This window comes from Arvicola amphibius, chromosome 9 (assembly GCF_903992535.2).
Source record: "Arvicola amphibius chromosome 9, mArvAmp1.2, whole genome shotgun sequence".
NCBI lineage: Eukaryota > Metazoa > Chordata > Mammalia > Rodentia > Cricetidae > Arvicola > Arvicola amphibius.
Genome location: NC_052055.2, coordinates 2,348,176 through 2,369,853, shown reverse-complemented (window position 1 = coordinate 2,369,853; position 21,678 = coordinate 2,348,176). Strand labels below are relative to the sequence as shown.

At 41.9% G+C, this 21,678-nt stretch overlaps 1 protein-coding gene across 1 annotated transcript in view; it reads right to left on the bottom strand.

The window, feature by feature from the left end:
* Nucleotides 1-21,678, bottom strand: part of Vps13b (vacuolar protein sorting 13 homolog B) — a 467,803-nt gene that overhangs the window by 143,515 nt on the left and 302,610 nt on the right. Inside the window, 1 exon segment of the mRNA XM_038343548.2 lies at nt 19,898-20,035. Within this exon segment, the coding sequence (XP_038199476.1) occupies nt 19,898-20,035 (138 nt within the window).

Below are 21,678 nucleotides of genomic sequence, written 5' to 3'. Positions count from 1 at the left end.
TTACTTCTGTTCCCACCTCATCTTACCTTGCATGACCTAGTAAGGAATTAATCCAAGTGTCCTGAGGGCGTATCTATGCATACCATCTTTTTCAGGAGTGTCATCTTACCAGTTAAGGAATTATTTTTTTAAAATTACTGACATATTCACATTCTAAATTCAGAACATTACCATCACCACAGACCGACAGAACACTTAGCAATCACTCATTACTTCTCCTTCACTCCTAGCTTCAAACTACCACCAGGCTATCTTTGCATACTTGCTGATTAGGAGACACTGCATATTAACAGAGCCATAAAAGATGGATGCTCTGTGCCTTGTTTCCTTTATACCTTTATATAGTAACATGTTTTTGAGGCACAACCATGCTAATTTTGATTGGCCTTGATTTGATTTCCTTAATGATTAATTTGTTGAGTGCTTTCTCATGTACTTGTTCATTTGTGTATTTTAAAAATATGTATTTAAACTGTGTTCGTGTGTGTGTGTGTGTGTGTGTGAGAGAGAGAGAGAGAGAGAGAGAGAGAAAGATAAAGAGAGAGAGAAACAAGTTCAATATGCTCTCATTTTTCGCCTTGTTCTCATTGATGCTGCACACATTAAGCTAGTTGGCCCAGACATGCACAGATTCTCCTGTGTTGGCTTGCTGTCATCTCCTAGTGCTGGAGGAGCACCAGGATTACAGACGTGTGCTACTTTATACTTTATATGTCATGTGAGCTCTGGGGACTCATAATTGCAAAAAGTGGTATCTCCTCTGGGCAATCTCCCCAGCCCCCAAATCTGTTCATTTTAAACTGCAATGCTTTTTTTTTTACTTGAAGGGTTTTAAAGTCCCTATCATAAGATACATATTTTTAAAATACTTTACTCCATTAAGTTGGATGATCTTTCATTTTATTTTGACCAGCTTTTAGCACAGTATTTTCAGCCTTTCAATACTGAATATTTTAATTTTTGTGAGGCCAATCATGTCCATTATTTTGCGTATGCTGCTTAACCCAAAAGCACAGAAGTTTATACCTGTAATTCTTTCAGGAGGTGTATAGTTGTCCCTCTTACATTTAGGTCCGTGATTGTCTGTGAATTAATCTTTGTTTCCTGTATGAAATAGGGCCCCACTTCACTCTGCGTATCAGTAGCAAATGCTGCTGAAAGAGGTATTATTTGGGTGGAAAGCAGCAGAGGAGTAGGGTAAATCTGTGGGGAACAGACAGTGCAAATGGTCCACACTTCCTGCTCTGCTGCAAAGCCCTTTAAGCGGGCCTCAGATTCTGCAGTCTCATAGCAAGTAACACTTTTTATCACAATGAGAATCAGAACAATTTTAGCAAATGATTACAATAATGAGAACAAATAAAAGAAAGTAACTTATGTGCTGCACCCACCCCCGGCTTTATACCAAGAAATTCGAACTTAAAAGTACTCATTCTGTACTCATAGCAATGACATAGTCACTTACCCAGGATAGGCCCAGAGAGGCCCTCTAAGTCAACTGGCAGACCTAAGGGATTCATTTTTCTCTGACTGCAGATTGGTATAACTTCTATTGAAGGTAGACATAAGAGTTGCCAGTGATTACCTTGAGATGGATCCCCATTTCTCAGCTATCACTGTGTTCCCACAGAAACACAGATAAAAATTTTTGTAACTCTGGCTACTTGCTTACCTTTTGAGACTCAGTTCTAAAGTTATTTCTAGGCCACCTTTTGTAAGTGCAGAGCATGTCATCACTGCTTCCAGAATTGTATTTTGCTACACACTATTGTACACTTGCCCGGGTGGTTCATCATAGTTCAGCCAATTGTGAAGGATGGGGAGGCAGGATGTCTTAGACCTTAACAAGTGAGCCCCTAAACTGTTGTTTGGGTTGAAATAGAATGAAAAAGATGAAAGAAGGAAATGAGCAACTCTAAAATAATTCACTCAGTTGAGGTGACAAGGATTCGTCAATCAGTTCCTCAAAACAGCTCTCAGCTCCTCTCTGCTTTGCTGCCACCTGTGCCAGCCAACGACTCCACAACCAGCCAGTCTTACAGTTCAGATTAGAACTCCGACTTTCTAGATCCTCATTCTACTTTCTCTTTCCTCTCTCCCAATCAAATACTGAATAAGTTCTGCCCATTTGACTTCTAACACACTGTCTGACTCCAATCCTCATTTTCCTCCCCACCGTCTTTGATATTGTTCATCTATCATAAAGTCAACTAACTGATTTCTCTGCCCAGGTGTTTCCTTTAATCAAAGTACTTGTTTTGGGTGTTATCCTGGTAGGTGTACCTGTAGGAAGCATAAGAAGGCCTGGGTGAAGGTGCATTGTTGGCATGGGCGTGGCCATCTTGAGGAGTCCAAGGTCTCAGACCCATGGGACATTATAAAGCAGTTTCCATATAAGGGTCAGGCTGAAAGGGGTGGCAAAGCTCTTTCAGAAGTTGAAGTGGTGCTTGTTTATAAGTTGTTAATCAGTGTGAACAAACACTAGCAACTGCGGCTTTCTCCTCCCACACCTACATCTTGAGGCTGCTTGCCCACAGAGACAAGCGAAGCAGTCCCTCTGTACTGCGTCTAGTAAATGCTGAGGTTCGAGGTTGTGGTGATAGCAGAACCCCAGATAATCCCAGCATTACTGTATGTGTCTGTACTTTCTTAATTCCTTCTCTTCCCCTGTTGAGGGCTCTAGAACCCAAGCACAGGTCATGACATTTACCTCTGTTTACAACTCTTTACTGACTCCTATTCATTTATGATATAAAAAGCCAAGCTCCTTTGATAGATGAAAAAAATATTGCTTTTAAGCTGTAGCTCCTGCTTGTCTCACTTTTAAAGGTTCCATATATAGAACCCACTTCTCTTGGTCCTTACTATGTCTAACACAAGGCATTTGTTCATGTGTACAATGCATCTCTACTGTGTCTGGATAATCTCTAATGTTCAAAATACTGCTCAGCATTTTCTTTAAGAACTTGGTTCACAAGGTGGAGCGTGTGTTCCTCCTTGGGGTTCTACATTTGTATACTGTGTTTATATGAGTTACATGTCCTGCTAGTTAAGAAGACCCTGACTACATATCCTTTATCCTCAGTACACTACACCAGCTTCAACATGAAACATGTGTTTGGGTTCTGGAACATTTTAGAAGATACTAATCTGGTTCTGTGGCAGGAAGAATTCTAATAATGAACTCCCCACCTCCCCCACCACGATTCCCATCCCCTGGCTACTGAGTTAGATGGAGGAGCAATACTGTTCCACCGTAAAGAGAGTCTAGGTCCCAGGTTAGAGATGGAGATTATCTATTGGGGCTGATTCATCTTGTGTGCTTTTCAAAGGCACATGAAAGAGATACCAGGGAAAGTTAGAGATGCGAAGCCTAAGGAAGGTGAGAAGAAACACGCTGGCCCTACAGTTGGACAACAGCTAGTCAGGACTTGAAGCTCTCCATCCTACAAACACAAGGCACAACTGGAGTGAGTTTAGAAGCAGGCTCTTTAAGAAGTCTCCACATTACTGCTGATCCCAAATGACACACTCATTTAGATGGAAGCTAGCTGAACCCACCTAGGCACAACTACAGTCCACAAGAGACTTCATTCATATCTGTTGTCATTTGTTTATATCAATAAAAATATAAATTCTATATGGTTGTTTACCCACACAACATATGCAGGTCCTGATGTGAACATGAATAAAATTTCTGGGTCTAGGAAAATTGGTTTTAGCTTGTTTTACCATTCCCGATAGCAAAGTTATTAAGCACATAATACACTTTTCCTCAGTTGTGTATTTAGTCCTTCAGTACTGTTTCAGGACCCCAAGGAGGAGAGGAACATTGTCTCTCCCACTGTAAAGACGACTGTAAAATCTCCAGGGAGGGCTACTTGGGAGATTCTGAAAAGCAAATGATGTGGGATTCCCCTCTGTATGCGGTGAGTATTGTTGGTTAATAAAGGACTGCGTTAGACCTATAGCAGGGCAGAAGTTAGGCAGGCAGGGAAAACTAAACCGAATGCTAGGAGAAAGAAGGAGAAGTCAAAGGAGAAAGTATGGAGCCATTGCCATAGACAGATGTGCTGAAACTTTGCTGGTAGGCCACAACCTGGTGGTGACGCACAGATTAAAGGAGGTGGTAAAATTAAGATGTAAGCCAGTAAGAAGCTAAAGCTAATGGGCCAAGCAGTGATTTAAATACTATGGTTTCTGTGTGATTATTCTGGGGGCTAAGCGGCCGGGAACCAACAAGCGGCTGGGAACCAACAAGCGGCTCTCCTCCAACAAATTGACTCCAAATGTGGAGCTAAATCCATGCAAAACCTGACAAAGCTTAAAAAGAAATTCTAGACACTAGAAAACAAAGTTTAGCCACATTTATTTTCCCGAATGGGCTTTGCTTGCTGGTGGAATGCTGCTGCTCCTTTAAGAGAGATATTCCTGATTCAGTCGTAGCAGGAAAAAAGCCACACAAATTTGGAATGCTGGCTTTCTGGGCCATGCTGCCAGCATGAACCCCAACGAGGTCTTGCTATGGATTTAAGTGGTTTTTATGGGCAAAATTCTACAACTTGCTTAATGGCAACATAGACTGGCTGTGTGCCTAAAAATGGGGATGTGAACATGGCTCTCAGAGGCAGCAAATATCTCCGCCATGCTGGGCTGGGCAATCAGGCAGTGCTGTATTTCCCCTAGCAATGGTGCAGCTTAAGTTTTTAAGAAGTGCTTAGCATTTAAAGAAGTGCTCCTGGACAGTAGAGAATTACAGATACACAATAGGACCGATTCCTACATAAAAGACCTCTAAATGAGACATAGTGTTGATAAATGCATGTAGGCTTGGGAGAGAGAAGAAATAGAGTCATAAAAGAAAATAAATGGTTTATAAAAAAATAAAAGTCTTTAAAGAGACAGAAAACAGCCAGTCATAGATTAAAGGAGTAAAGATAATACAATAAATATTAAAAATTAATAGAGTGAGAAAAGCCACGTAAAGATGGAGTATACGCAGAGAGTATGGATTATGTATATTATTCTGTTTTCTTTTACTTTTTTGACTGTGAAATGCGTGCATGTGTGTTTCATTGATCATAACATAGAATCCAGAATGAGTACAAACACATATTTCTGAAAGAGTCACGAAAGCAATTACACAAAATAAACAAAGTTGTATTAGCAAGTGTTGTTAGATATGTATACAAAAAGAAACAAGTACCTGGACCCCAACCTCATTCAAAAACTAGCTTAAAATGTGTAATGGATTTAAGTATAATGTACAATATAAATTTTTTTGAGACACATAGGTGAGTTTCCAGGAAGAAAAGTAAGGAGTCTTGGAGTTCTAGAGATAAGACACAATTCTTGTAGATGGCACAGAAAAGCATGATTCACAGTTTTAAAAATTTATAAACTAAATTTAAATTTATTAAGTATGGTACATTAAAGGTAAAGTAAGAGAATGGCAGTATAATAAGTCTGGGTAAGAGGGGTATGTGGCTCTGTTTAAGAGGGCTAGGCAGTTATGTCTCGTTAAAATTCATGGACTTGTACAACAGAAGGCAACTTTGTTGCATATTAATGAAAAACAATTACTTCAATGGCTACTGAGTACCCGATGGGTAACATGAAAGACCCCCTCCATATCCCAGTCTCACATATTATCACAAAGGCTAATAAAATGGGCTTACATGACCTTGTGGGTCTAGCAGGTCCCTTTAGCTAACTTTACATGGAGCCAGCCCCCCCCCCCCACCCCGTAGGGAAATTCCAAGCCTCGGCATGCTCGCTCTTCACGCTGAGTCTCCACTTCTCTCAGAGTCCACACAGGACAGTTCAACATTTATTCTGAACCATAAACGATGAGGTCATGGTGGCCCCTTTTCCGAATCTGAGAATGATGCAATACCATTTCTAAATGTCAGGAAAATTATAGGGTTATTATTAAATTTATTAACATCATAAGATGTAGCAGTGTGAAGTGTGGCTTCTGCTGACCTGGAGGAGGGGCTGGATTCTGAGTGACTTGCCCATACCACTGAGCTCCTCCCTGAATCAAAAGCACCAGCCATGACCCTGTGCAGTCGTATCCAACCTTCTCTGTGTGTTAGTTCTTCAGTATCTGATGAGGACAAATGTGATATCACAAGTAAATTCTCTTTGTCACTGAGCAGCGACTGAAGAAAGTTCTCAGGAAGCCTGAAATCCAAGAACTATACAGAACACAAGGTAATTGTAATGCTAGCTTTCCAAAGAAAAATGGTGGTATTTAAAACACTAGAATTATTCATTAAAAAAAAACTGAATGCTTGTATGCATACATACGTACTCCTGCTGAAGAACAGGCTGCTGTGCAAGCTGACCATCTGACTGGGGAAGCCTCCTCTGGACAAGAGGCCATGAGGTGAGACCACTCACAAGGCCGTGCCTCCGCCAGTCCGCCCGGAAAGTGTGGGAGCGCACACACTTGCTGGCACAGAACGCTCAGCAGCAGGCTGACTTCCTCCACTGACCTCACAACTGCCATGCCTGCTCACTCAGTAAATTTTCCTGATAGTTCTACTACCAAGTGTCCACAGGCTTCCACATTCTTAAGATTGTGTGTGTGTATGTGTGTGTATGTGTGTGTATGTGTGTGTATGTGTGTATGTGTGTGTATGGTGCGTATGTGTGTGTATGTGTGTATGTGTGTGTATGGTGCGTATGTGTGTGTATGTGTGTATGTGTGTGTATGGTGCGTATGTGTGTGTATGTGTGTATGTGTGTGTATGTGTGTGTATGTGTGTGTATGTGTGCGTGTGTGTATGGTGCGTATGTGTGTGTATGTGTGCGTGTGTATGTGTGTGCGTGTGTATGTGTGTGTATGTGTGCGTGTGGCAGAAAATCAGTACCTTCATGATGAGCATTTTCAATTTCACAAGCACAAGGATGATATTTTTAGAAATGGAAAAATTATAAGAAAAAGTATGCTATGTTTAAGCATATAAAAATAAAAATAAAAATTGGGCCATCAAATCGCTAAAATACAGTAAACTCATCACTAACAACAATGAAAGGACATTCTCAGAACTGTTTTCAGTGAAGACACAGTGGGGTTACACAGAATAATGCTGTGTGCGAATTGTAAACATAACTAAACCAGCACAGACTGTTAATTCCAGTTATTATCAGAGTCTTCATCTTGAGAGTTCTGATTTTTTCATAATCCTTACTGAACTTTAATAAATGGACTATTTTCAAAGTTGAGATTTTAGGAAAATATAGTAATGGAATGTCCCAACTGAGTCATCTTGTCTGCCAGATCAAGTTTCTCACCAAGCCTGGAACATATTTTGTATCTTTAAGTTACCAAATAAACCCCTGGCTGTCAATTATTAGATCCTAATTACCCTTCCGAACTTTCTCAAGAGCTACCAGGAAACAGAATGACGGACTGACTATTGAGTTAAAAGGAGATTAGACCAATACAAATAAATTACAGTTATTTCATGCTTCCATCATCCTGCAAGGTGACTTAACAGTGAGCGGGAAGGAATCATATTACAATAATGAAAACAGAGTGGGAATTCAAACCCCAGGGTGACTCTCCTCAGTTTATGGTAATGCACACCTCGTGGGGGACCAAACACCAGCGGGAGAAGTTTCCTGAAAATGGCTCCAGCTATTTTCTCATTTAAAATGTGCCAACTTGACTTGTGCCATGAGTCATATTACTTACATTTATGATGTATTTTCAAATCTTTTACAAAAATCCAATGGGTTCAATATGGCTTGTTATACTCAGATCTTAACATCTATGAAGGAAAGCTTCCTTGGTAAGTGTTCCTTCCTTTGGAGTTTTATTTGTAAAAGGTAAGATTTTATTTTAGAGCACCAAAGCTCAGCTCAGGAGGATGGCTGCACAGATGGACAGCGGTAACCCTAGTTCTATGTGAGGGAGAGAGCGCAGAACACAGCAGTAACATGCACCAACCAGCTTGACTTTCTGATAATTCTAACCAAACCTTTTGGTTTGGTTTGGTACTTAGCTATAATGCACTTACCTCTTATTACTGGATCATATACATTTTCTGTTACCCAATAATTCAAATTCTGATTTTTGTTACATTGTTCAAATAAATATATTCCTGATGATAGTGGACAATGGAGATTGTGTAGTCGGAGGACCGAGACCTAGAAACCTAGAAGGCTGCTGAAGATATTGAAATCGATGTGCTCACTGAGGTGAGACTTCTAAGTCTCCAGTAGGGGCACACTAGTGCAGCACAGGGAGTGGAACTGGGTATTTTCTGTCCCGTGTGCTGCGGCCACAGACGTGAGATCAATGGGCCAGCAGCACTCTTTGGTCTCCCTGTAGCCTGGAACCATGACTTGTAGTGATGGGAGCGGCCAACTGCTTCCTGCCACCCAGCGAGCTTTACCTGAAATGATTACACGGAAACTGTGTTCTTTTAAACACTGCCTGGCCCATTAGTTTCAGCCTCTTATTGGCTAATTCCCACATCTTGCTTTAGCCCATATTTAGTAATCTGTGTAGCACCACGAGGTGGTGGCTTACCGGGAAGATCTTAACCTGTGTCTGTCTCAGAAAGAAGAGTCATGGCATCTGCCTGAGGCGGCTGCCTGACTGCTTTCTTTCTCCCACAGTTCTGTTCTGTCTACTCCGCCCACCTAATTTTCTGTCCTATTAAAGGGCCAAGGCAGTTTCTTTATTAACCAATGAAAGTAACACATAGACAGATGACCCTCCTCCATCAATGACTACCAGGGTTGTTATTTAGCTGCTTGTTTTTACGATAAAGAACTGTTTTTTTTTTTTTAATTTGCTTCCGTGTCCTAACTCAAACCACGACATAGAAGCTATGACTAGAAGGTGATTGCACTGGTTTTCTAACATGCATGTACTGGATTAAACTCATCTAGTGGGCCTCTCTCCTCAGGGAAGTCTAGATGAGGGCGTGATTGTTAATTTTGATTGCCAGTCCAGTGATGTGCACCTGCAGGAGCTCCCATGAAGGTGTGTCTGGGGAGGACTGACTGAGGCAGGAGTGAGCAGCACTATCCCATGGACTGGGGTCTGCCCTAAATACAAAGGGGAGTGAGAAAGTCAGTTGACTCCAGAACCCTTTCCTCTGCTCCTGACTCACTGAGGTATGAGTGAGCAGCCTCCATCACCATGGACAGGAGCTGCTCCCGCTGCCTGCCCTGCAGACAGACCACCCACCGGCTCTGATCCTGAGCCAGGATCAACCTCTCCTTCCTGAAGTTCTTTGTGTTAGGGATTCTGTCACTGTGGCAAGAGAAGAAACTAATGAGGGGCTAAATATATCACAGGTTCCACTAATTTTGGAGTTTCTTTGGTGTCTACATTTTTGTTTGTCTTGTTCTCAATAGTGACAATGAATTAGACCTTCGGGAGGGAGTAGGATGCTGTTTTGAGTTTACAGTGTAGTGAGATTTCTATTATTGAGCTTCTTCTGACATGAGCAGTCACTGAGAGCAGAATGACATGCAGGGAAGGGACACAGACTACAGCACAGTGGGTGGCGGGTTGAGAAGAACAGGAAGCATGAATTCTCAAGGGAGTAAGCAGCAGGACTCAAAATGTCAAGAGAGGCTCCTACTGTCAAATGATGCTACAATCTGAACATCATTAAAAAGAACAAGTTTAAAATGACTCCATACAATAACAACAAGTTTGCCATCATTGGGGTGAGACAGAAACCCAACTCACTTTTGAAATGGACAAATAATGAGAATGAAGTAAGCTTATTCTGCTTTTTGATGACAGATACACAGAATAACCAAATAATAGGTGAGAGCCTCTTTCTCTTTTCAGCATGATGACAGCTAAAATAAATCTATCAAAGAGAAGTCTAAGAAGCAGGAAGCCAGTATTTACAACCTACCAGAATTCAGGCACTGAGGACCAGTGACTGCCAGCATCACACAAACAGCTCTTCGGATGGCGTCTGCATCCGATGGGACAGCACCAAACTCACTACAACACAGTCTTATGTGAACAAGCAAACACCACCCACAGCAGGAAACACAGAGGAAGGCGCAAAGAAGGAAGGAGTGAGGAAAGTTCTGACTTGGTACCCCAAGGGCAGGGGGAGGGGCAAGACTCATAGTTGGGCAGGAGAGGCAGAACTGTTGAGCAGGAGGAGCTTAGAGGCTGGGATACAGGGAAGCTGACTGAGCAGGGCCTGTGGCACATGCCCGCAAGGGCCAGAAGTTAGTGCAGTGCAGGACCAGGTCAAAGGCCTTAGCTAAAAGGAGAGCGGATTAGAGATGGGAGCACAAGGATGGGAGGACGCACAACGCCCTCAGCATTAGCAGCTGTGAAGAATCTGAACCCCACAGAAATGGAAGGGATGAGCAAGAGGAAGGGGTGAAAAGGACGATTTTGTTTTTTTTTTTTTTTTTTTTTTGGTTTTGGTTTTGGTTTTTCGAGACAGGGTTTCCCTGTAGTTTCTAGAGCCTGTCCTGGAACTAGCTCTTGTAGACCAGGCTGGCCTTGAACTCAGAGATCCGCCTGCCTCTGCCTCCCGAGTGCTGGGATTAAAGGCGTGCGCCACCACCGCCCGGCTTTGAAAAGGACGATTTGATTTGAGAAAAACTGACATAAAAAGGCAAAAGGCTTATTTAAAAATCAGTTTGTTTCTTCACATACACATTCACAATTTTGGCTGACACCCTATCCCATGCCTATCATCCCACTATCTGCTTGAACCTTTCTGGCCCCAATACCCCTCCTCTCCACTTTTCTCACTTATAATCTACTAGCCCCTTCCAAAAATGCATTGCCAACTCAAGTCAAAATTACAATAGAAGGAGAGAGCACAGCAGCTGTGACACAAAGGAAGCGGGAAAGGAAAATACTGAGAACTAACGTGTAAGTGGACTTGGGGTTGGGGGACAGGAGAGACGTAGGGTTAGGAAGTATACTAATTAAATTAAGGATGCATGAAAAACACAAGTTAATAACTAATAGGCTAATCAAATCATTTTTTTAAATTGGAGTTTGAATAGAGGAGAAAAATCAATGTGAACTGACCAGAAAACTCTCCCTGCAGGCTAGCTTTCATTCAGCTGAGAGCACTCTCCGGGAGAATGACATCAGTAGTCTTACCGACTGAATCTACAGACTGCAACAATGAGCTGCCATATAAGCAAGATGGATTCAGTAGGCAAAAGACTATGGGAGCAATAAACTCTCTCTTGATCAGATTTCAGGTCTGCTTTACAGGAAGGGACTCATGTCTGGTACTACAAACATGGTAGAAACCCATGGCTAGGGAGGTCATAGGCCCTACGAGAGAATTTATTCATGTTGTTTTGCTAAGTGGCCATGCAATCAAACTTTCTAATAAAAACTTATTTATATCTACAGATTTGACACTCTCAACCTGGTTAGGGAAGCTTCTTCCTAAAGAGGGTAGTGGTTAATGCAGAGACATACTGCTCTGCAGCGCGAGACTCGGGGACACAGAGAGAGTGTAGGAGCGAGATGATGGGGAGGAGAGCTGTGACACTCTGGCCTTTAGACATGACCGCTCCACAGCAGCATAGAATAGGGAAAGGCTTCCGATGCTAAGAAGTGAATAGCAGCTGATGGTTTCTGGGAGATCACTTTTCTTTTGGAGGGAGCACTGGTAGGTTGCCCATGCCCGTGATGATGACCCCAAGTCCATACACATATGGGCAGCACTAATTAGACTTAGGAGGTTATTTTTCAAAATAAACACCAAGTTTGGAAGGAGATATGATGGGGGGTAGTAGTAATAGGAGCGGGATATAAATAGGATATATTACATGCATGTATGCAATCTTCAAAAAGGAATGTCTCTTGTCAAAAACCACTCATACTGGCAGATACGATAATTCGCACGCTAATTCCAGCACTCAGGAGGCAGAGGCAGGTGATTTCTTTGAGTTCAAGGCCAGCCTAGTCTACATAGTGAGCTCCAGTCAGTAGGGCTACATAGTGAGACCCTGTCTCAAAAAAATGAAAAACATCCAAATATTATCCACTTGACATGAAATCCACTTTCAAAATTGTGAATTACAGTTGAAAAACTAAGGGTAAAATAATGAAAACCTCTCCTGCTTTGAAGTCTCAGTCCATTCCTTGACTGGCAGTTCAACATCACATTTACTGCTCATTTAGATAAATCATGGGGAAATAAACCATGATAATATGCTGACACTGGACACTGGAACCCATATGCTCAGGAAATGAAAACATTAAAAATCTTAGGTTTTTATTGACTTGTTTATGTTTCTTAACTGTACATGTGAACCCTACAGTGGCAGAAAACTGGATCAAACTGGAGCCAAGACTCCAGTGACTAGAGGAAGGGCCTTCTCAAGTAAGTACCAAGGCAACATCAAGAAAAAGAAATTGTTTATACTTCAGAGATATTTTTCTTTTCACTTTGAATCTTCCTGACTCGGTAAGATGCCTTATTCAGCCTTGATGCAGGAAGAGGCGGGTGGCACGGGGCTTGGTCCTGCCTCAACTAAATATGCCAGCCTTTGTTGACTCCCCATGGGAGACCCTACCCTTTCTGAGGAGTGGATGGCGGTGGGTTGGGAGGAGGGAGAGAGAGGAGAGGGAGGGGGCACTATGGTTGGTATGTAAAATGAAAAAAAATATAAAAGTCTAATAAAAATGCTAATATCATTAACACCCCCATCCCCCACCAAAGAAGACCAGTGAGATGGCTCAGTGGATGGAGATGTTTCTGCCATAAATGACAGCCTCATCCTGGACCCAACAAGGTCAAAGAGAAGGGACTTCTGCAGTTGTCATCGGATTCCTTATACTTGCCACGTTGTGAGGCAATGCAGGCACACACAGCAACTACGTGAATAATGCCAAAATTATTAGAGTTTTTTCCCTTGGAATTTTCCTCGCCTTTGACACATGGAACTTACTGTACAACTGATGATGACCTTGAGTTCCTGATTCTTCAGCCTATCTTACATATACCCTCACACCAACAACGTTTAAAATAACTCTGAAGTAAATCCCATTGAGTAGCTGATTTAGTAACAGCAGAACCTAAGAGCAGAGTTCCACCAAGAAAAGCTAATATAATACACACATATTTATACACACGCACACGGGAGTTAAACCTTGAAACCTCTACTTTACCCCCATATAAAATCCGTCTGAATGGTGTGTCATTGTACCTAGGGGCTGTTTCATTACTTTCAGAACACGTATGTATACATGTTAATTCAAATCCAATAGGTCCGCAGAAGAGAAACAGTTGAGGATGGATAGCCATGCACAATCACAGACCCAGAGAGGCTAAGTAAGAAGGATGATGGCTCAAGGGGAACACACATCTTCCTGGGAAGGGAAAATAGAGTAGATTTAGCAGTTACTGTATTATGGATATAAGAATGAGCAGCCATTTTCTTGAAGTACTTTGATCTTGAAGCATTACTGTAGTAAACAGTAAAGAATCCTTGTGGAAAACAATGCAGGGACATTGTAGCCACCCATGACTTTGATTACAAGATACCTCAGGCATACCCGAGGTTCTTGTAATATTGTGTATTGCAAACAGTACACAATAAAGGACTAGAGTCCTGGGGGCATGTGATGCTCTCCTTTAGTAGGACATGTAAATTAGATTAGGGACCTTGGTATGAGGAAATACTTTGTGTAACAGTAAATATACCTTTGTATGGCTGTTGGAGGTTCAGTTGGTCAGAGAGATGGACCTTCTTGTTGCCGCATAGGCCTTAGAGAGCCTTCTTTCTCCAACCGTCCCACGCTACACATTGCACCCCAAACAAATGTTCTTGTGAGAGTGGGGCTGTCTCTGACTTTTCCCCTTTCTCCTTGAACCCTTTTCCCGATGGGTTGCCCTGTCCAGCCTTGATATGAGGGTTTGTGCCCATTGTTATTTGCATCTTGTTATGCCATGCTTGGTTGATATCCCTGGGAGGCCTGCTCTTTTCTGAAGGGAGATGGAGGAGGATTGGATCTGCGGGGATCTGGGGAGAAGTGGGAGGGAGCTGGGATGAGCAGAGGATGGGAAATTGTCATTGGGATGCAATGTATAAGAAAATAAAGAAAGATTATGAATAAGTAAAGGAAAACAGATTACATATAATCATATATAATGTGTGTATATTTATAAACATAACATTATAAATATATATATAATATATGCACACACACAAACACATACATACATATTATATATATATATAGAGAGAGAGAGAGGGGGGGGGGGAACCAATCAAAAACTAAAAAGGAATGAGAAAAACTAAATGGATAAATTAATGAACATGTTAATCAGGGAAAGACTCAACAAGGGACTCTTAGAGGAAAAAGGCCCTAGCAGGCTTTCTAACACACAACCTAAGCCCAGCTCAGCAGCTTCAACTATGAAGCAATATACAATAGATGGAAAGAAAGGCAACCACTTCGGAACCTGTGTCTGATAAAATCTCATTACTTACTTCAATAATGATGAATGAGGTAGGCTAATTGTTACTTCATAGTAAACCAGAAATGACTCAAAACGATACCCCACTTGGACACTTTTGTTCGTTGTTATTGGTTAAACGTCACTTCATGGCTAAAGCGACAGTGGCTCAGAAATTGTTCTGCAAAAGATCAGTGGGAAAAAATATCCCAGGGAGCCACAAGTCCACAAATGACCTCGAGTTAATTAGAAAAGGCTGCGTCCTTGCCAGTTCTGCTCATGCGTCAGCTCTGATTAAATTATCAAAAAGAAAAAAAAAAAAAAGCGCTCTCCAAGTTAAGAACGGCTATGGCTAACAAACTCTGAGCTGGGCTCGAGAGAGCACATTCCTGCACTTCTGTGTGATGTCAGAGTGAGCGCTCCACAGCTGAATGTGAGCTGCACGAAGTTCGAGTGGCGTCTCAGAGTGAAAATATCTGACCAGCACCGGTTCTTCCCTATGTAGGCTAACTGTCCGGGAACAGGTGCCCTGCTTTCAATCACAGGGCTAGCATGCCAGTGAGAGGCCGGGATTAGTTCAGCTTCTCACGGGAAATTTTCCTCGGTTGGGAATGGATTTATTATGGCTTCACACATGGAACAGAACTCATGTCAGCCGAGGGCACTGACACTTCATACGATTCAAATTAACCTGCTGTGGACTGCTCCGCAGGGCTTAGATTGTGTATTTAAATGACGACATTTTAAAAACAGGTTGAAAGAAACCAGGATAGCTGAACTGCAATGGTTCCAATTTGTTCCCACTAATCTCTCACCTGCTGGAAATACCGTTCCAGTCGCGTCCTGGGTTACACCAAGCCAGTGACCTTGCAAATGGGCACTGTTTGCTGCTGAGGAATGAGGTGGGGCCTGGAGGACTTTAGAGGAACTTATGATGTGGGGGTTAGATCTGTCAGTTGCCTAAGGTACTATTTAAATAACACACACAAACACACGCACGACTCATTTTTACCAATTTCAATGCCAAAACACATTTGTGTCACCTTGTTGAGAGAAACCGAGTCTCAAAATGGATCTGAAAGACAATCCAAGAACAACCACCTTCATAACCTTTGAGGGAACTTGAAGGGTAGGCAGTTTTCCCTCAACATTTCAAAATATAATTTAGAGATGTAGCAGAAAGACATTCTTTGGAAATGATTGATGTACACACTGAGTTTAAAAACAAGTCGCAAAGGGACTTTAATGCTAACACTGATGTTGCCAATAAAATTAGAAGTATTATTTGCTATGCTTGGTGCTACTTGTGATGCTTCTACCAAAGCAAAGAAACAGTGATGGAGAGAACACCATCATCTGCACTGCTACCTAGTCCTAGTACAAGTGACTGTCCTCCTAGAGGTCTAACACCTGACAGTAGACACCGTGAGCTGCACTGCTACCTAGTCCTAGTGCAAGTGACTGTCCTCCTAGAGGTCTAACACCTGACAGTAGACACCGTGAGCTGCACTGCTACCTAGTCCTAGTACAAGTGACTGTCCTCCTAGAGGTCTAACACCTGACAGTAGACACCGTGAGCTGCACTGCTACCTAGTCCTAGTGCAAGTGACTGTCCTCCTAGAGGTCTAACACCTGACAGTAGACACCGTGAGCTGCACTGCTACCTAGTCCTAGTACAAGTGACTGTCCTCCTAGAGGTCTAATGCCTGACAGTAGACACTGTCAGTTGCACTGCTACCTAGTCCTAGTGCAAGTGACTGTCCTCTTAGAAGGCAAAATAAAAATAAACAAAACCCCCAAATTTTATTGAGTTGCTAATATGTACACCATAATATACTCTTTATATGTGAGACTATTTTTAATGTGCTTCCCTTTTAATTAATCCTACTCTAGCTGCAGCTTTTATGAACTCTTGAATATAATGGGACAACCTGGCAAAACAGTGAGAGAAATGGAACAGTTGGGTTGGATTACTTCCCTCAGTATGGTGGAACTGACATTGTTTACTGCAAGGGAGATTTTGTCTCAGTAAATTTTAAAGCAGTTCAGTTGTTAGGCTAGTGCTTAGAAGGTATGTCACAGAGCTGACATGCTATTCCAACTAATATTCCCTTCATACAAAATAAACAAATAAATGTATTTGGGTAAAAATGTTTTAGTGTTTGCAGAACTTGAACCACGTTCAATGTTTTTCATAATATGGTAAGATGTTAATACCTGCTCTTCTTCCTCTGTGCCACTGTCTCCTCTATCAACAAATGTCTAGCTTGGCTCAACTGTTATTGGTGCCTTTGGAAAACTGTCAGTTGTGATGGGAAATGATGTGTGCTTTCACAGAAATCTACAAGGGATTTTATTCAGGCATATAAAATCTTCCCGGGCCAGCACAAAGACATAAGGGGTAGTAAAGGCACTTACTACTAAGCTCAACAACTCCAGTTCCACCACTAAGATCAAAACTGTTGGGAATGTTATTTTAAGGGGTGTTACTTTTGTTTATGCTGTGGAACATTTGTTTTATGATGTAAAGATGTGTTACTTTTATTTATGCTGCATTTGTTTAACTCTGTGGAGCTGTGGTTCTTTGTACAAAACACCTGATGTTCTAATAAAGAGCTCAAGGCCAATTGTGAGGCAGGAGAGAAGATAGGTGTGTGTGTGGGGCAGGCAGAGAGAATAAAGAGAAGGAGACAAAGAGGGAGAGCAACATAGAACGCGGATGTCAGGGGCCAGCACCAAACCAACCGCGAAGTCAGAGTGAAAGTAAGACACACACAAGGAAGAAAAGAAAACGCCTGGAGGCAAAAAGTAGTCGTGGATAATTTAAGAAAATCTGTGAGAAACAAGCCAACCTAAGGCTGGGCATTAGTAAATAAGAATAAGTCTCTGTGTGTGATTTATTTGGGAGCTGGGTAGTGCCCCCGCCCTGCAAAAGTCAACAGACTAAAAAACACCAAGATTAAAACATCATAGTACAAAAACCAACTCCTGCATGCTGTCTGGTGACGCCCTGCAAGCACACCTTGTGCCGCAATGTGCTGTGGGAAGTCACCAGACACTGTGCAGCACACAGGCACACAGATAACTGTGAAAACTAAACAAAAGACACTTTGCTACAAAATGGCGCAATGTCTAGACTCGCAGCCCCCACTTCTTCAGCGACACAGCCACTAGACCCCTCGTGCAGAGACGCATCAGGTACAAATTCAGACTGAAGAAACATAGTTGGAAAACAATTACATCAATATCTTAAAAGTCCAAATTTACAAGTACATTATCACTATTTTAACTATGCAATCAGAAATGATATATATCTATTTCCAAATTTTGAAAATACCTTAAGAAAAACACAAATATAAATGCTTCAAAACCATTTCCTATGTTTGAGTTTTTACAATGTTGTCACACTAAATGCTAGAATTATGAATATGAATTCAGATACTGGCATTTCTCTTCATATAAATGCATCTGGTTGTCTTGCAAATACGGAGCTCAATTTGTCACTGACCCCATCCCCCTATCAACAACAACAACAACAACAACAACAAATCAGTAATCTGAACTGTAAGATAACCTCCTAGCCAAACTGAAAGACTGCCTTGTGGGGATATTCGCTGTGATTGGTGTAATAAGTTGATTGGCCAATAGCTAGGCAGGAGGGGAATCTAGGTGCATGGGAGACACCAGGAGACACAGACAGAAAACAGGAGGTGCAAGATAGAAGAGAGGTAATGCCACAAGTTAGAGTAATAGAAAAATGGGTTGATTTAAGTTATAGGAGCCAGTGGCCAAGCTTTCATAATTAATAATAAGTCTCCATGTCATTATTTGCGAACTGGCTGGTGGGACAGAGAAAAACTTGTTCGACTGTCTAGAAAGAAATCTGAACATAAATGAAAAGTAAGAGGTAACCCCAAATTCCTGTTTCTCCTCCAGCAGCTGACTGCATGTTCTTAACTCTTCCACCCTGTTCCAACATGTCCAGTCTTGTAGTCTGTAACTGGAATACCCGCAGCCAACGGAGGGAGGGAGAGCATGCGCCACACGTCCAGTGGCGATACTCTTTCCTGTCTCGTTACTGGGATGTAAATGGTTACTTTCCTCTACAACTGACTGTGTTTGGATTAAATAATATCCAATATTTCTTATTCACTAGGAAGTAGGATCCGCACTCTTCTGGTCCATCTGATATCTAAGCCCAGGGATTCCCGGCCACCAGCTTCCCCCACTGCTGTCATTTCCTAAGATCACATGTGTGTGTTTTCTACGAACAGAATTAGAGCGTCCATTTGCACTGGAGACTCGTGCTGCTGAGCCGGGGCAGTGAAGACCAGCACAGGCAGTACCAGGTCTACTCAGTTCAGGTATCAGGACAGACAGGGTTTGTCTGTGTAGCCCTGGCTCTCCTGGAACTCCCTCTGTAGATCAGACTGGCCTCCAACTCAGAGATCTGCCTGCCTCTGCCTCCTAAGTGCTGGGATTAAGGGTGTGCACCACTGTTGCTAGGCAGGACCGGTCTTCTCTAGCTACCATGATGCAGAAATGACTGACAGGCCACAGCACACACATTAAGCATGGTCCACACAGGTATAGTATCTCTCTTCAAAACTGCCGCCTTTTAGTTGCTACTAGAGATCTGGGACAGTCTAATGTCCCTGCTTTAAATTTCTCATGGAGAAAACAATACTTCTTTGAATACTCTTACATTGTGAAGCCCTTTAAGTAAACATGAAACTAAATACAGTCAGTTCCAGTAAGCAAACAGTGGAGATCACAGCAAAGGGATGGGAGCAGGGTGGGGAGAGTGAGGGGTGAAAGGAGGAGACAGAAGGAAACTGACCCAGCCATGCTCCGAGACCCAGACCTCAGCTAACCTTTCGTGTTTCAGTCCTGGTCTCTCCTCGTTAACAGGGCAGGGAGAGCAGCAGCAGCTGACCCGTGGCTCTTCACATGCACGTGAAGATCAGATTCTGAGCTACCGATCTACAGCCAAGTGCTTACTGCACCTCAAAACCCTTCTTTATGCATCTGAAGTAAGTGTGCTCATCTATGTGTGCTCCCTTTTATATGTATCATGAAACTCATCCATCATCCATATAATTCTCTTCATATGCAGTTAAGATAACCGAGGAACAAAAAAGCACACAAATTCCTTTAGAAGAACATTAAGAGAAAAGAAATTAAGATTAATTTCTCTGAAAAAGCAACAAGAAAATACAAGGTTTCAGCTTCCAGGCAACTATGCCTCGATAGGCAGGAACTTGCTGTCACTGAGGACTTAGGTGCTCCCTCAAACTCACATTTGCCTGTGAATCTTTAGGCTAATCTTCTGATCTTCTGAGAAATACGCCAACAACTCATTAATCTGGGAAGCGAGTCAAACTTCCTGAGAGACCCGATGGGCCTGTGGTCTATCTTCACACAGAAAATAAAGGGTCTGAGTATGATTTCCATACCTGGTCCATTAAGAAAGTCTTTAATTTGTAGCGTAACGAGGGAAGGCGGAATTCCACTTTTACTGTCTGTTTCTCCAGGCACCGTCTGTAGCCACACAGTGTTGTAGTCAAGGGCTTCCGGCAGAGTCTTCCCAGGATCTACGTGACAAAATTGAAGTAAGACACACTGATGAAACCACAAGCATCTCAATTTGGTGTGTGGATCTTGGTAGACGAGTAAGATCCAAGAATGGTTAACTTGCTGCATACAAACTTCAGTACTTCCTGTATTTGCAGGCATATGGTGTGTGTGTGTATATACATACATATATGTGTGCGTGTGCGTGTCTGTGTGTGTGTGTATCAAAAAAGATAAACCAACTACACAAGGCATGAGGATAACACAGGAACTAGATCCAAATACTTTCAAAGTTTCAGTCACAGGGTCTGTGTGGCAGTAGAGACAGAATGCTGACGACTGGCTCCCACTTCACACAGTGCTGGACACAAAGGAGCAGCGTGGCAGCTCGCCAGCTTAAAAATGAAAAGATGCAATAGATTAGAATTACTCTGGGGTGAACCGGATCTGTTTTAGAGTTTGCCTGATATCACAATCATTTTTATGGCTAAGCTTTTGAAGTTGCTGTCGGTAGCCATCCCAAAAACCATTTTCCCATGATGATAAAGTTTGGTCAACCTTTTACTAGTTCTAATTATGACTATAACTTTAGACTCTAATTTGATATTTTCCATTTTATATTATATATTTCATTTTTTTCCTGTTTAGCATTACATATCCTTTAAGAATATATTTTAGATACTGACAATGCCAAAGAACTTGCTTTTAAAGGCTTGGAAATCTATAGTTTTTTATTTAGATAACTCCTTAAATAAAAATGACTGTTGTATGTTGGCATATAATAGGCTTTAAAATATCTTTTCAATATCCAGTTTTTCTTCAATTTCACTATTGCTTTATTCTGTGTTTTAATGTCCCTTGAATGCCATTTTTTATAGAGATGTTCTTGCCATAGAACCCATCCATCCCATTTTCAGCCTATCTGAAATGTGTTATTAAAGCATTATTTATTTTAGGCTTTATTGATTGGCTTGCTTTCAAGAATAGCATTTACATACAGTATATTATATTCAACATATGGTTATATAGTATTACTGTCATATGTGAACTGGGCATATAAATTCTTCCTTGGAATTTGTGTTTCTTGACCTTATCATGTGATCCTTATGAAATTTGGCACATATGAACCTTTATGTTATTTCAAAGAAAATCCTGAAAGCGATTGATTGTGACGTCCAATGTATGTGGTCAAGATCAAACACAAGCTAGTGCGTGCTTCCCTTTCATGACTACAGAATGTGAAGCAGGGGACTAAGAAGAGTAGCCCCACTGCAGAGGAACAGGACACTGTTCTTTCCTCCAGACACAGCAGGCAAGGCTGGGGAGAGCATGGTGACTCTTTTTGCTGGAAGACTCAACTTAGTTTGCAGGAGCCGGGTAACTATCAGTCCCTGGGTTTCTCGTCCTAAGGTACCATCTATTGACACATCATCAAAAGTGAGATCGCTATAAGGAGACATTTTCTTCAAAGGGAACAAACAATCAAGCAGCAAACAAGGTGATCTAAGAGGTGGAGTAACTAACGACAATGAACAGAAACCCATCTATTTATTGGTGTGGGTAGGCACACTAACACGACCCACTGGAAAGCTAAACTCAAAACAGCTCATGGTACATGTTTTTCAGTCCAGCCAGCTGATGTGACTGAAACATTCCCTGTTGC